This window comes from Pan paniscus, chromosome 8, assembly GCF_029289425.2.
Source record: "Pan paniscus chromosome 8, NHGRI_mPanPan1-v2.0_pri, whole genome shotgun sequence".
Lineage (NCBI taxonomy): Eukaryota > Metazoa > Chordata > Mammalia > Primates > Hominidae > Pan > Pan paniscus.
Window position 1 is genome coordinate 39,335,110 of NC_073257.2, and position 13,682 is coordinate 39,348,791.

General features: G+C 45.9%; 1 protein-coding gene across 4 annotated transcripts in view; it reads left to right on the top strand.

The window, feature by feature from the left end:
* Positions 1-13,682, top strand: part of PDSS1 (decaprenyl diphosphate synthase subunit 1) — a 51,577-nt gene that overhangs the window by 2,958 nt on the left and 34,937 nt on the right. For 3 of the 4 annotated variants that reach the window (XM_003821409.4, XM_034930146.3, XM_063607636.1), the window contains exons 2-5: positions 4,053-4,085; positions 6,578-6,642; positions 7,187-7,295; positions 11,541-11,671. In XM_003821409.4, coding sequence (XP_003821457.3) covers positions 4,053-4,085; positions 6,578-6,642; positions 7,187-7,295; positions 11,541-11,671 — 338 coding nt within the window. Of the gene's footprint in view, positions 1-18; positions 3,714-4,052; positions 4,086-6,577; positions 6,643-7,186; positions 7,296-11,540; positions 11,672-13,682 lie in introns of those variants that run through there. The other variant, XM_034930147.3, reaches the window with a different exon arrangement.

Consider the following 13,682-nt stretch of genomic DNA (forward strand, 5'->3'; position numbering starts at 1 on the left):
AGAAAGAGGTGGGATCCGTGTCCTGGGGGAAGCGCAGGAGCGATCAGATTGACCGCTGCTGTGTGGACAAGGTTAAGCCTGGAGAGCGACTGCAGCTATTTACTTTGGAGTTAGAGGAAGACAGATCTTGCCTGAAATTTTAGAGCCAAAGTGCTCAGAGCTCTCTCCGAGAAACGGAGGATCGAATCGGCCTCGGAATAGTCCGAAAAGGTCTTGTGGAGAATGCAGGGCTGGTGCTAGGGTGGACCGGACCTTAGTTGTCCAGCAGTGGCTTCGGGAGGAGAGCACACCTGGATGGGGCTGGAATGACACTGGAAGGAGAAAGGCCCGAGGCCGTCAGGAGGAGAGAAACCCTGGAGTCATCTAAAGTCAGAATCTCAGTGATAGCCCATTCTTTCAGGGTCTCCTCTGCTGCCTTTGGGTTCCGATCTCCTTTTTCTCCCTTTCTGGTCAGTTTAGCCCCTGTAAATGGACACTGTGAGCCCTTCTGCACTTTGTAATGATTCTCAGTGTGCCATGGGGTAGGCCCATGCTATCAGCATAACCGTGCAAAATCTATGGACTCACTGTTACTTAAGTTTATTTGAATTTAGTACTCTTTTAATTCAGATTTGGTATACTTTATGTGTCCATGTTCTCATCAAACATCATTTCCCAGTATGAAATATATAACACTTATAAATATCTACTTTGTACCAAAGTAGATGCGTATCACAAATTATCCAAAACAAGGCTTGAGCCAGGTGCAGTGGCTCACACCTGTAATCCCAGCACTTTGGGAGGCTGAGGTGGGAGAATCGGTTGAGGCCAGGAGTTTGGGACCAGCCTAGGCAACATAGCGAGACTCTGTCTCTATAAAAAATAGAAAAAATTCACCAGGTGGGGTGGTGCATGCCTGTAGTTCTACCTACTCAGGAGCCTGAGGGAGGAGGATCGTTCGATCCCAGGAGTTCAAGATTACAGTGAGCTGTTTATTGTGATAGTGCCAGTGCACTCCAGCCTGGGCAACAGTGTGAGACCCTATCTCTAAAAAATCTAAAGCAAAAAAGATGTTTGGAGACCAAGTGGCAGCTGGGCAACTAGACAACGCTAGAGAGTAAAGAGAACAGAATGGGGGGTGAGGGGCACGTGGGAGAAGAGGCTTAGAGGAGGAAGGTAGGCTTTGCTGTGATCCATTTCAGGACTGTTCTCTCCAGACTTCAGATATTTCTAGTTCCACAGATGAAGCCAGTATTTGAAGAGATGGGTGCATCCACCCTCTTATGCCACTACATGCTTCTTCTTCTTCTTCTTCTTCTTTTTTTTTTTTTTTTGACACAGAGTCTCACTCTGTCGCCCAGGCTGGAGTGCAGTGGCGGAATCTCGGCTCACTGCAACCTCCACCTCCCAGGTTCAAGCGATTCTCCTGCTGCAGACTCCCAAGTAGCTGGGATTACAGGCGTACACCACGACCCCCAGCTAATTTTTGTATTTTTAGTAGAGACGGCGTTTCACCATGTTGCCCAGGCTGGTCTGGAACTCCTGACCTCAAGTGATCCGCCCCCTCCTCGGCCTCCCAAAGTGCGGGGATTACAGGTGTGAGCCACCACGCCTGGCCTGACGCTTCTTTTTAAAAAAGTTTCTTGCCCACCAAGCAACCTTAGCCAGGGAAAGTGTGCTTTTCTGGAGAGAATATGCTTTATGGCCTCCTCGTCTGCATGATGACAAGGAGGAATTGTGTGGACTCATGATGCCAAGATCATGTATTTCTGATGTGTGTGTCAGTGATGCCTTTCACTATACGTTAATATGTTAGCATTCTGGTGTCTGCCTCAGGCATGTGTATTTTGGTTACTTCAAGTCTCTTAGGGCCTGATAGTCCTTGGGGACACAGAACTACAATAACTAAGCCACAGGGACAAAGAGCGGCAATAATTAAGCCACGTCTTGCTCTCCACCAGAGCTCTACTACCTCCTAATGGTTGTACATTCTTCTGACTTCACTAGTAGTGTGAACAAATATTGTAATACGATAAAAACCAGTGTGCATGTGAATGTGCCAAATCACTTCTCAGTATATCTTTGATTTTTTTTTAATTAATTTTTTTAGAGACGGGGACTTTCTGTGTTGGCCAGGTTGGTCTTGAACTCTTGGACTCAAGCCATCCCCCCTCCCCCCCACCCCGCTTGAGGATTGGCACACGGCCATGTATTTGATTCTTACCCAGCACTTTCTCTTTAGCTGAGCGTGGTGGCTCACGCCTGTAATCCCAACAGTTTGGGAGGCCGAGGCAGGAGAATCCCTTTAGCTCAGGAGTTCGAGACCAGCCTGGGCCACTTAGTGAGACCTCCTGATATGGTTTGGCTCTGTGTGCCCACCCACATCTATCTCGAATTGTAATCCCCAGTTACATTTGGGGACCAGGGAGGGTCAAGGGAGGGACCAGGTGGAGGTAATTGGATCATGGGGGTGGATTTCCCCATGCTGTTCTCATGATAGGGAGTTCTCACAAGATCTGCTGGTTTTATAAGTGTTTGGTAGTCCCTCCTGTGTTCATTCTGTCTCCTGCCACCTTGTGAAGAAGGTGCTTGTTTCTCCTTCTCCTTCTTCCACCATGATTCTAAGTTTCTGAGGCCTCCCCAGCCATTCAGAACTGTGAGTCAATTAAACCTCTTTCCTATAATTATAAATTGCCCAGTCATGGGTAATTTCTTTATAGCAGTGTGAGAATGGACCAATACAGATAATTGGTACCAAAGTAGTTGGCATTGATATAAGATACCTGAGAATGTGGAAATTACTTTGGAACTGGGTAACAAGCAGAGGTTGGAATAGTTTGGAGGGCTCAGAAGAAGAAAGGAAGATGTAGGAAAGTTTGGAAATTCCTAGAGTCTTGTTGAATGGCTTTGACCAAAATGCTGAAAGTGATATGGATGATGAAGTCCAGGCTGAGGTGGCCTCAGATGGAGATGAGGAGCTTCCTGGGAACTGGGCAAAGGTCACTCTTGCTATGCTTTAGCAAAGAGACTGGTGGCATTTTGCCCCACCCTAGAGATCTGTGGAACTTTGAGCCTGAGAGAGATGATCTGAAATTGGAACTTAAATTTAAAGGGGAAGCAGAGCATAAACGTTTGGAAAATTTGCATCCTGAAGATGTGATAGAAAAGAATTTTCTGGGGAGGAATTCAAGCTGGCTGCAGACATTTGCATAAGTAACAAGGAGCCGAATGTTAATAGCCAAGAGAATGGGGAAAATGTCTCCAGAGCATGTCAGAGACCTTCTCTGCAGCCCCTCCCATCACAGGCCAGGAGGCCTAGTAGGGAAAAATGGATTCATGGGCTGGGCCCAGGGCCCTGCTGCTCTGTGCAAGAGCAGCCTTGGGACTTGGTGCCCTGCTTCCCAGCCATAGCTAAAAGGGGCCAAGGTACAGCTTGGGCCATTGCTTCAGAGGGTATAAGCCCCAAGCCTTGGTGGCTTCCATGTGCTGCTGAGCCTGCAAGGTGCACAGAAGACAACAATTTGGGAACTTCTGCCTAGATTTCAGAGGATGTATGGAAATGCCTCAATGCCCAGGCAGAAGTCTGCTGAAGCGGGGAGAACCCTCATGGAGAACCTCTGTTAGGACAGTGCAGAAAGGAAATGTGGGGTTGCAGCCCCCACACGGAGTCCCTGCTGGGGCACTGCCTAATGGAGCTGTGAAAGGAGGACCACCGTGCTCTAGACCCCAGAATGGTAGGTAGATCCACCAACAGCTTCCACCGTGCACCTGGAAAAGCTGCAGGCACTCAATGCCAGCCCATGAGAATAGCAGTGGGGGTTGAACCCTGCAAAGCCACAGAGGCAGAGCCACCCAAGTTCTTGGGAGCCCACCCTTTGCATCAGTGTGACCTAGATGTGAGACATGGAGTCAAAGATCATTTTGGAGCTTTAAGTAATGACTGCCCTGCTGGGTTTGGACTTGCATGAGGCCTGTAAGCCCCTTCGTTTTGGCCATTTGGAATGGGAACATTTAACCAATGCCTGTACCCCCATTGTATCTTGGATGTAACTAACTTGTTTTTGATTTTACAGGTTCATAGGCGGAAGGGACTTGACTTGTCTCAGGTAAGACTTTGGACTTGGACTTTTGAGTTAATGCTAGAATGAGTTAAGACTTTTGGGGACTGTTCGGAAGGAATGATTGGTTTTGAAAAATGAGGATATGAGATTTGGGAGGAGCAAGGGGCAGAACGATATGGTTGGTTCTGTGTCTCTACCCAAATCTCATCTCAAATTTTAATCCCCATGTGTCAAAGGAGGGCCTATGTGGAGGTAATTGGATCCTGGGGGCAGATTCCCCCATGCTGTTCTTGTTATAGCGAATTCTTATCAGATCTGATGGTTTTATAAGTGATTGGTAGTTCCTTCTGTGTTCATTCTCCTTCCTGCTGCCTAGTGAAGAAGGTGCCTTGCTTTCCCTTTTCCTTCTGCCATGATTGTAAGTTTCTTGAGGCCTCCCTAGCCGTTTGGAACTGTGAGTCAGTTACACCTCTTTCTTTTATAAATTACCCAGTCTTGGGTATTTCTTTATAGCAATGTGAAAACGTACTAATACACCTCGTTTCTAAAAATCAGCTACGCATTGTGGCATGTTCCTGTAGTCCCAGCTACTCAGTAGGCTGAGGTGGGAAGATAGCTTGAGCCCAGGAGATTGAGGCTGCAGTGAGCTATGATTGCACCACTGCACTCCAGCCTGGAAAAATAAAATAAAAGTAAATTCATGAGAGGCAAGGTTGACTTTCAGAGAGTGTGTGAGGGAAAGGTAAGAAACAAAATCGGAATTAGAAAATGACTATTGCCCCTCTCTTTTCATTCTTCACTGCTTTTCTGAGCACCTCTCACCTCCCTTTGAAAAACTGCTCTAAAGTACTTTTAAAGCAGAAAATAGTAGCTTGATTGAATAGATACTGTATTAAATGTATATTGTGTACCAGGCTCTGAGCTAAGAGCTTTACATCTGCTCTCTAAATTAATCTCCACCTCTCTCCATGAGTAGGTATTATCAGAAAGACATCACAAGGTAACACAAATGTTGAGATTTGAACCGAGATCTGTCTTCCAAAGTCCATGCTACTAATAATTGTTAGGCCACTTGGTGGTAAAAAGCGTCCCCTGTATTAATTAGCTATGCAATTTTAATCCTTCAACCCAGATTAGGGGTCTCTAACTGAATAACTAAAAAGTTATTCAGTTAGAATAGTTCAGTTAGTTATTATAACTAATCATAGTTATTTGGTCAAGCGTAGTGACTCACGTCTGTAATTCCAGCACTTGGGGAGGCTGTGGCAGGAGGATCACTTTTGCTCAGGATTTCTAATAATAGTAACTATTACTAGAGACCTGATAATAATTATTAAGTCTCTTACTGAAGAAGTTTTACTCTTCCATTAAGATGCCCTTATTTATAAGTATTATAATAAAATACTGAACTCATATGAATTAATTACCCATGTAGACTGAAAGACATAGGTTGTCATATAATGGTTGTCATATAAAGCATGAAGGAGGATTGTCACTTTGTTTTCTTGTTGCACTGTAATTGCCTGGGATATCATGAAAGTTCTTACTAGTTTAATGAATATGTAATGCTGTGGGGGAAAGAATGAAACTCAGGCCAACTACTTTGACTGGTGTCTGGCAAAGTCAACTTTCATTGTCATTTTAATATGGCACCGGGCCGCGGTGGCTCACGCCTGTAATCCCAGCACTTTGGGAGGCCAAGGTGGGCGGATCATGAGGTCAGGAGATCGAGACCATCCTGGCTAACACGGTGAAACCCCATCTCTACTAAAAATACAAAAAATTAGCCAGGCGAGGTGGTGGGCACCTGTAGTCCCAGCTACTCAGGAGGCTGAGACAGGAGAATGGCGTGAACCCCGGGGGGCGGAGCCTGCAGTGAGCCGAGATAGCGCCACTGCACTCCAGCCTGGACGACAGAACGAGACTCCGTCTCACAAAAAAAAAAAAAAAAAAAAAAAAAAAATATGGCTAGAGCAATACATGTTCATTAGAGAAGAATCAGAAAATATCTACCAAAAGAAGGAATAAAACAAAACACCCCCACAGTCCGATTCATTCCAGAATAACTACTTTTAACACCCTGGTTTATGTGCTTTCAAACTCTGTTCTCCCATTTCCAAAGTATGTTGAGGAACACGAACTTAAAATAGACAGTGTTTGTATAAATATAAATTCCTTCTTTGCTATTGAAATCTTTTTTCCTCTGACCAATCTTAGTTAAATGGAAGGAAATTGTTTTAAAACTAATTTTCAGGTCTGGAAAGATAGATATGAATATGGAAATGGCTTTCTTTGGGGGAAGGGGTGGACTGAAGATGGTTTTTATTTTCTCCTTTTTTCTTATTTATGTTTTCTGCAATGACAAGTATTTTGTAATAACAAAAGGAAACTTTAAAATTATTCTTCCTCTAAAGTTTGCAATCTACCTGTAAATGGGTGATTAGAAGATAAAGATTATAATTATGGGGGTTTTATCATCCAATGTTACAGTTTTTCAGGAACATTCTTACAAGTTTCTTGACATTTTTATTTTATAGATACCCTATATTAATCTTGTGAAGCATTTAACATCTGCCTGTCCAAATGTATGTCGTATATCACGGTAAGTTTACAGTCCATACTGCAACTACTAAAATTATCCATTTTTAAATTTATTGTTGTTTAAAAATTTTTTTTTGTAGCGATGGGGAGCTCACTGTGTTGCCCAGGCTGGTCTTGAACTGCTGGCCTCAAGCGATCCTCCCACCCTCAGGTTCCCAAAGTGCTGGGATTGCAGACATAAGCACCCGGCCTAAAATTATTAATTATATTGCCTGTAAATTTCTATTCTAAATTGTAGATCTCTGCCTATTCAAAAAACAGGAATATAATAAAGTTTGAGCTCAACCCAGAACACAATGAACATAGTTTAGTTTTTCTTTGATTTTGTGGGTTCTCAAGGCCCTATTTATAAAAGTGATCTATTGATCTGTCATTTAGCAAGAATAGAATTCTGTATGTTTTTCCAAATTATAATGACCTTTTCAGATTCATGATTAATTTCTAGCAAATATTTGGGCTGAATTTTCCGTATCTGAGTCTACTAAATATATATGTATATAAAACTTACTTGAAAATGAAGTCATGTGCATTTTTGCATGTCCCAGGTTTCATCACACAACCCCAGACAGTAAAACACACAGTGGTGAAAAATACACCGATCCTTTCAAACTCGGTTGGAGAGACTTGAAAGGTCTGTATGAGGACATTAGAAAGGTGAGTTTTTTATTCTGCTGTGATGTAATGTTTTAGCTTACCAAAACTTACTAAAATTTTATTTTATTTTTTATTCTTATAATAATTATTATTTTTTGAGCTGGAGTCTCACTCTGTTGCCCAGGCTTGAGTGCAACGGTGCAATCTAAGCTCACTGCAACCCTTGCCTCTCGGGTTCATGCAATTCTCCTGCCTCAGCCTCCTGAGTAGCTGAGATTATAGGCGTGCGCCATCATGCCTGGGTAATTTTTGTATTTTTAGTGAAGACGGGGTTTTGCTACGTTGGCCAGGCTGGTCTTGAACTCCTGACCTCAGGTGACCTACCCGCCTTGGCCTCCCAAAGTGCTGGGATTACAAAAAAACAGTGCAGGTTTTCAGATCTGTACAATGCAGTTTGCAATCTTGATTCACGTATGGTCAAGTTTCAAATGTTTCTTGAGCAAGAATACATATGACCCAGTGCCTGGCAATATGAAGAATGCAATATGTATTTATGTCCAGAAAGAGGTTATGGCAGGGTTGGGAACCTGAAGAAAAAAAATGGTCCAGGTAGCTCATGCTTGTCCAATGAGTTATCCCACCTTTCCTCTTAAAACCCACCACCTCCCAGTGACTCCAGCTGTCTCTTCCTTATCTAATTCTGAATGCCATTGCCAGTCTGCCCCAAATATGGCTTTCTTCATTCAACTCTTTTTCCTGAAAACTTTCAGTAGTTCCCAACCTCACGTGGTTGGGCACCGTGGCTCGTGCCTGTAATCCCACCAATTTAGGAGGCCAAAGCAAGAGGACTGCTTAAGCCCAGGAGTTTGAGGCTGCAGTGAGCCATGATCCCGCCATTGCACTCCAGCCTGAGTGAGAGATCAAGACATTTTTTCTGTCTTTAGAAAAAAATTGGCTGGGCACGGTGGATCACACCTATAATCCTAGCACTTTGGGAGGACACCACTTCCTGTTTCACAGACAGTAGGGGCTGTGGAGGAAGAACTCCTTCAGCTCCTGCTCTGTCGCAATTGGCCAGCTTGCCTGCGCCTTCTCTGGCGATTGCCTGCTCTCCTCCCACCCGTGGAAGTCATGTCCCTTCCCTCTCTAGGGGCAGTCCCTTAGCCAACCTCCCTAGTTTCTTAGGAACTCCCCCAGACATGGCCTCTCCCTCTGTCTGCAAACTTTCATTGGCATGGTCTTCCATATCCATTGGGTGTTCAGTTTCTTCACCTGCATTTTTAAAAGGCCCATCCACTGACCCAGTGCTTCACTCCCTCCCTTCCCTCACAGTATCCCCTGCCCTCTGCCTTCCTCCAGTGCCTTCATGTTCCCTCCACTATTGCACTGGGGCCCCCTTTCCAGCCTCTCCTCTGAAGCTGGTTTTGCTTGGGTCACTGATAGCTTCCCTGTGCTAAATCCAATGGATGTGTTACCAGCAGCAAATTTGTACAGGTCTGCAGCAACCTCAATTCTTGCCTCCTCAGAAGAAAGAATTCGACTGAGGGGCCTAAGGGAGAAGGAGAGACGGAGGCAAGTTTTAGAGCAGGAGAGAAAGTTTATTATTAAGTGTAGAGTAGGAAGGGAAGGAAGTAAAGTACACTTGTAAGAGGGCCAAGCTGGTGACCTGAGAGAAAGTGTGTGGTTTGACCTTGGAATTTGGGTTTTACATGTTGGCATACTTCCAGGGACTTGCATCCCGTCTCCCCGGATTCTTCCCTTGGGGTGGGCTGCCTGCATGCGCAGTGGCCCGCCAGTGTTGGGGAGGGGAGCATGCTCAGTGTGTTTACCGGAGTTTTGCGCATGCTCACGTGAGGCATTCTTCCCATACCAGTCCCAGTGTTCCTAGAAGGACATACACCAATTAAGCTCTGCCATTTTGCCTCTTAGTGTGCATGGTTGAGCCGACTCACCCAACTCCTGAGATCTTATTGGGAAGCTGATCACCAGTTTCAGGTTTTTGTATCTATTGAGAGACTGCCGTCCCTTGGCACCAGCTGTGACCAATTAGTATTTTAGCGACACAGTTAACAACTGCCTGACCATCACGTGATGGTCGCCTTCCTGTTGTGGGTGGGGGAGCCCTCTCCTGCCCTGCTCATGCCTGACTAGCTATCTACTGTAACGGACACTTCCTGGTTTTCTGACCATTGGGCACTATTGACTGTAACCCCTCCTTGAAACATGGTTCCCTTCACTCTGCACTTTGTTCCCCCTCCTTATCCTGAGGCTTTTCTTCGGTTCATCACCTCCAGCTCACTTCCTTTAATTTTGCCATTCCCTGGGGTTCCGTGGGCCCCCTCCTCTCTCTCTTCCTTATATACCTGTGTCCATACTTACGTCTCTCAAATAATATCACTACTCCAGGTTGAATCACATCTCCCACACCTAGGTAGCTAACTACTCACCGGGAACGCCATGGGGCGGCCATGATGGTCTCAGGCTTAACTCAGCTGAGACTCTACTTTTCCCCCACGAGTTGTTTGTTCTGCTGTTTTCCTGTTCCTTGGGGAACCTGGGAAGAACCCAAGACTTGTCCCTCTCCTTCCCCTCTATGTCCTTCTAGTCTGCCTCTTGTCAGTCCCCACTGTCCCAGGCCAGGCAATTCCATGCCCCTGGTCCTTTCATTCGTGCTCTTCTCCTCCCTGTCTCAGCTTCCGAGGTGACAGCTTACCTGGGTGACAGCACCACACCCATCACACTGTGTTGTGTCAACGGCAATGATCGTTTTACTTCTCCCCATCTAGACCCTGAGCTCCTAGTTGGCAAGGCTTGTCTTACTTACCTTTGTGACCTCTGTGTCTGTTACAGTGCCTGGCACTAAGTCGGTAATTTACTGAATTAACGATGGGCCCACTTTGTTGTGTTCACTTGTGCCGGGCTGAGGTTCATTGACTCCCACTGCGTCCAGGGGATAAACTCTGACTTAGTCCTGGAGTGGCAGATACAAGCGACACACACCAGTCAGCTGGAAGGCTCTTGTCCTCTTTGTGAATCAGAACCCTGTTTAGGCTTCTAGTCCCACATCAAAGCCCATCTCCTCCATGAAATACTCGGTTTTTCTAGCCTGCACTGATCTCTTCCTTCCCTGAACTTTCAATGTATTTAATGTACAGCATTGTTCACGCTACCACTGTATTCATCATTGATTGTTTCATATTTGCAAAATGTTTCTCTCCCCAGTTCAGTTGTAGGCTCCTTGTAATCCGGCAGCCCATGCCTTATATGGGCTTTATGCGCTTACATGGACCTCTATGAACCCTCAAAATGTCTTTTGCCAAATAAAGGCCAAGCCAGATGGACTGAGCCCTGTTTCTTCTCCTTGGCTGTGGCCTTACTATCTTCCTGCCCCTCATAAACAGCTTTGCCCCTGGGAGTTTGAGGCTGCAGTGAGTTATGATCGTGCCACTGCCCTGAGGCCTGGGTGACAGAGCAAGACCTTGTCTCTAAAAAAATTAAAATAAAAAATTTAAAAAAACAACTTTGCCACCCTACCCATGACACCCCACCCGCCTGACCTGCTTCACAGGCTCCCGATGGCCTCTGGCTTCCACCTTCCCCATCTTTCTCTTCCCGCCCCCATCTTTCAAGCTGCGAACCAGCCCCTGTTCCTTTCGCTGTCCGGCTGTCAATGAGCCCAGAGTCCCTTAGCCACCTAGTGCTTTCTTCCCCCTCCTGCTGTCTCTTGGAGTCATCTGGTGTCTGATTCTGTCAGCGGGGCAGGTGGCAGTACCTGTTCTAGCATTCAGGCCACTTGGGGCTGATCCACGCATTGTTTATGTTCTAGCCTGCAGGACAGCCAGGTGGATGGCCCTGCAGCGTGGGAGCCTTGCCCACGGAGTGTTGAATTTCTCAATTGAAATGAATACACTTAAATTAAACCAAAGTTTTGTAGAAGAAATCCTGGCCAGGCGCGGTGGCTCACGCCTGTAATCCCAACACTTTGGGAGGCTGAGGCAGGTGGATCACCTGATGTCAGGAGTTTAAGACCAGCCTGGCCAACATGGTGAAATCCCGTCTCTACTAAAAATACAAAAAATTAGCCAGGCATTGTGGCGGGTGCTTGTAATCCCAGCTACTTGGGGGGCTGAGGCAGGAGAATTGCATGAACCCGGGAGGCAGAGGTTGCAATGAGCTGAGATCGTGCCATTGCACTCCAGTCTGGGCAACAAGAGCGAAACTCCATCTCAAAAAAAAAAAAGAAATCCTGTTGGCTTTCTGTGCAGTTTTTTGATGCCATTGTGACACAGAGAAACTTTATTTCAGGAACTGCTTATATCAACATCAGAACTTAAGGAAATGTCTGAGTACTACTTTGATGGGAAAGGGAAAGCCTTTCGACCAATTATTGTGGCGCTAATGGCCCGAGCATGCAATATTCATCATAACAACTCCCGGTGAGCTCTTTTTTTCATTCCTTTCTTGTTTTTATATTTGGGAAGTCTTTCTTCCCAAGGTTACTTACTGTTTCATTTCCCATTTAAGAATTAGCATATACCGGCTGGGCATGGTGGCTCATGCCTATAATCCCAGCATTCTGGGAGCCTGAGGCGGGTGGATCGTGAGATCAGGAGTTTGAGACCAGCCTGGCCAACATGGTGAGACCCCGTCTCTACTAAAAATACAAAAAAAATTAGCCGGGCGTGGTGGCAGGTGCCTGTAATCCCAGCTACTTGGGAGACTGAGGCAGGAGAATTGTTTGAATCTGGGAGGCGGAGGTTGCAGTGAGCTGAGATCACGCCATTGCACTCCAGCCTGGGCGACAGAGCGAGACTCTTGTCTTAAAAAAAAAAAAAGTAGCATGTACCTAAAAATTCACTTTGTGATGTTTAGATTCTGACTTTAAGTCACTAAAGTCACTCAGGAATCTAGTCTGGCATCTTTTTTTTTTTTGAGACGGAGTCTTGCTCTGTTGCCCAGGCTGGAGTGCAGTGGTGTGATCTCAGCTCACTGGAAGCTCTGCCTCCTGGGTTCACACCATTCTCCTGCCTCAGACTCCCAAGTAGCTGGGACTACAGGCGCCTGCCGCTGTGCCCTGCTAATTTTTTGTATTTTTAGTAGAGACGGGGTTTCATCGTGTTAGCCAGGATGTGGTCTCAAGGTATGAGCCACCATGCCTGGCTAATTTTTTTTTTTTTTGTATTTTTAGTAGAGATGGGGTTTCACCATGTTGGCCAGGCTGGTCTCAAACTCCTGAACTCATGTGATCCACCCACCTTGGCCTCCCAAAGTGCTGGGATTACAGGCGTGAGCCACTGTGCCCAGCTCATAAAGCTCTTTTTTGATCTGGGTTCTTTAATAAAATGAGCTTGGGTTTTACTGAGCTCTGTTGCAAGTTAGGTTCTCCAGGAGGCAGACTCTGAGATGAAGTTTAAAGGACAGGATGTTTATTCGGGATTATCCCTTGGGATTACTGACACCTAAGGGACGGGGAGAGGATACAGGACTGGGTAGCAGGAGAAGCTGAGCTGCAATCAACAGCCTGAAACACCCTCTAGGGTGTGCAGGTAGAATGGCCCTTCATCTATCAGTCCCTGGATGTGGGTTGCCTCCCAAAGGGGCACAGCCTAAGGTGAGAGGACTCTTTGTAGCCAAGGCAATCCTTGAAGAGGCTAAGGAATGAAGGCCAACAGGTACCAACCATACCTGGTACAGCAGCTGGGGCAGAGTCGTGCACTGACGGGGGATCTGGGGGCATGTCTCAGAATCCACCACAACTCTGTTTTCTGGACGTGTCAAGTCTGAGTTATCTGTTGCATGGACTCAGTCTCAAAAAAAAAGTTTTTAAAATAAATTAATGAAATGTCTTCACAATTACAGAATATAATCTATTGATGGAAATTCCAGTAGACCATAATGTACTAATACATCTCCCTAGTGTTGAACATTTGTATTATATTTCCCCTTCTCAGTAGATGTTTAAGGAATGCCTAAGATTTGTCAGCACTGAATTTAATGACGCTGTAAGAATGAGTGTCAGATATTGCTTCTTAGTGGCTCCTCTCCTCTGCCCACAGCTTTCTCTGCCCTGCTGCTGGCCCTGCCTTGTCCAGCACATCATGCCATGCCCAGGTCTGGCTGCCACTTTAGCTGGGCTTTTCAAAGAGCTCACAGTATATTTGTAGCAAGCAGTGAAATCTCTGGCATTGACCTTTAACCATCGTCAGGACCACTTTCACTTTACCGGAAGGCAGAGCAGCAAAAACGCTCCCTCTGAGCCAAACTTGAAATAACATCTCCTGCAGTCCAGAGCAGAGTTCCGCAGCCTCGGGACTGTTGAAATTTTGGGCCACATTGTTCTTTGTTGGGGGTCACTGGGGGCTGCCATGTGCATTACAGGATGTTTAGCAGCATCGCTGGCTCTAGCCACTAGATGCCCCCGAGTTGGTAACAATCAAAAATGCCTCC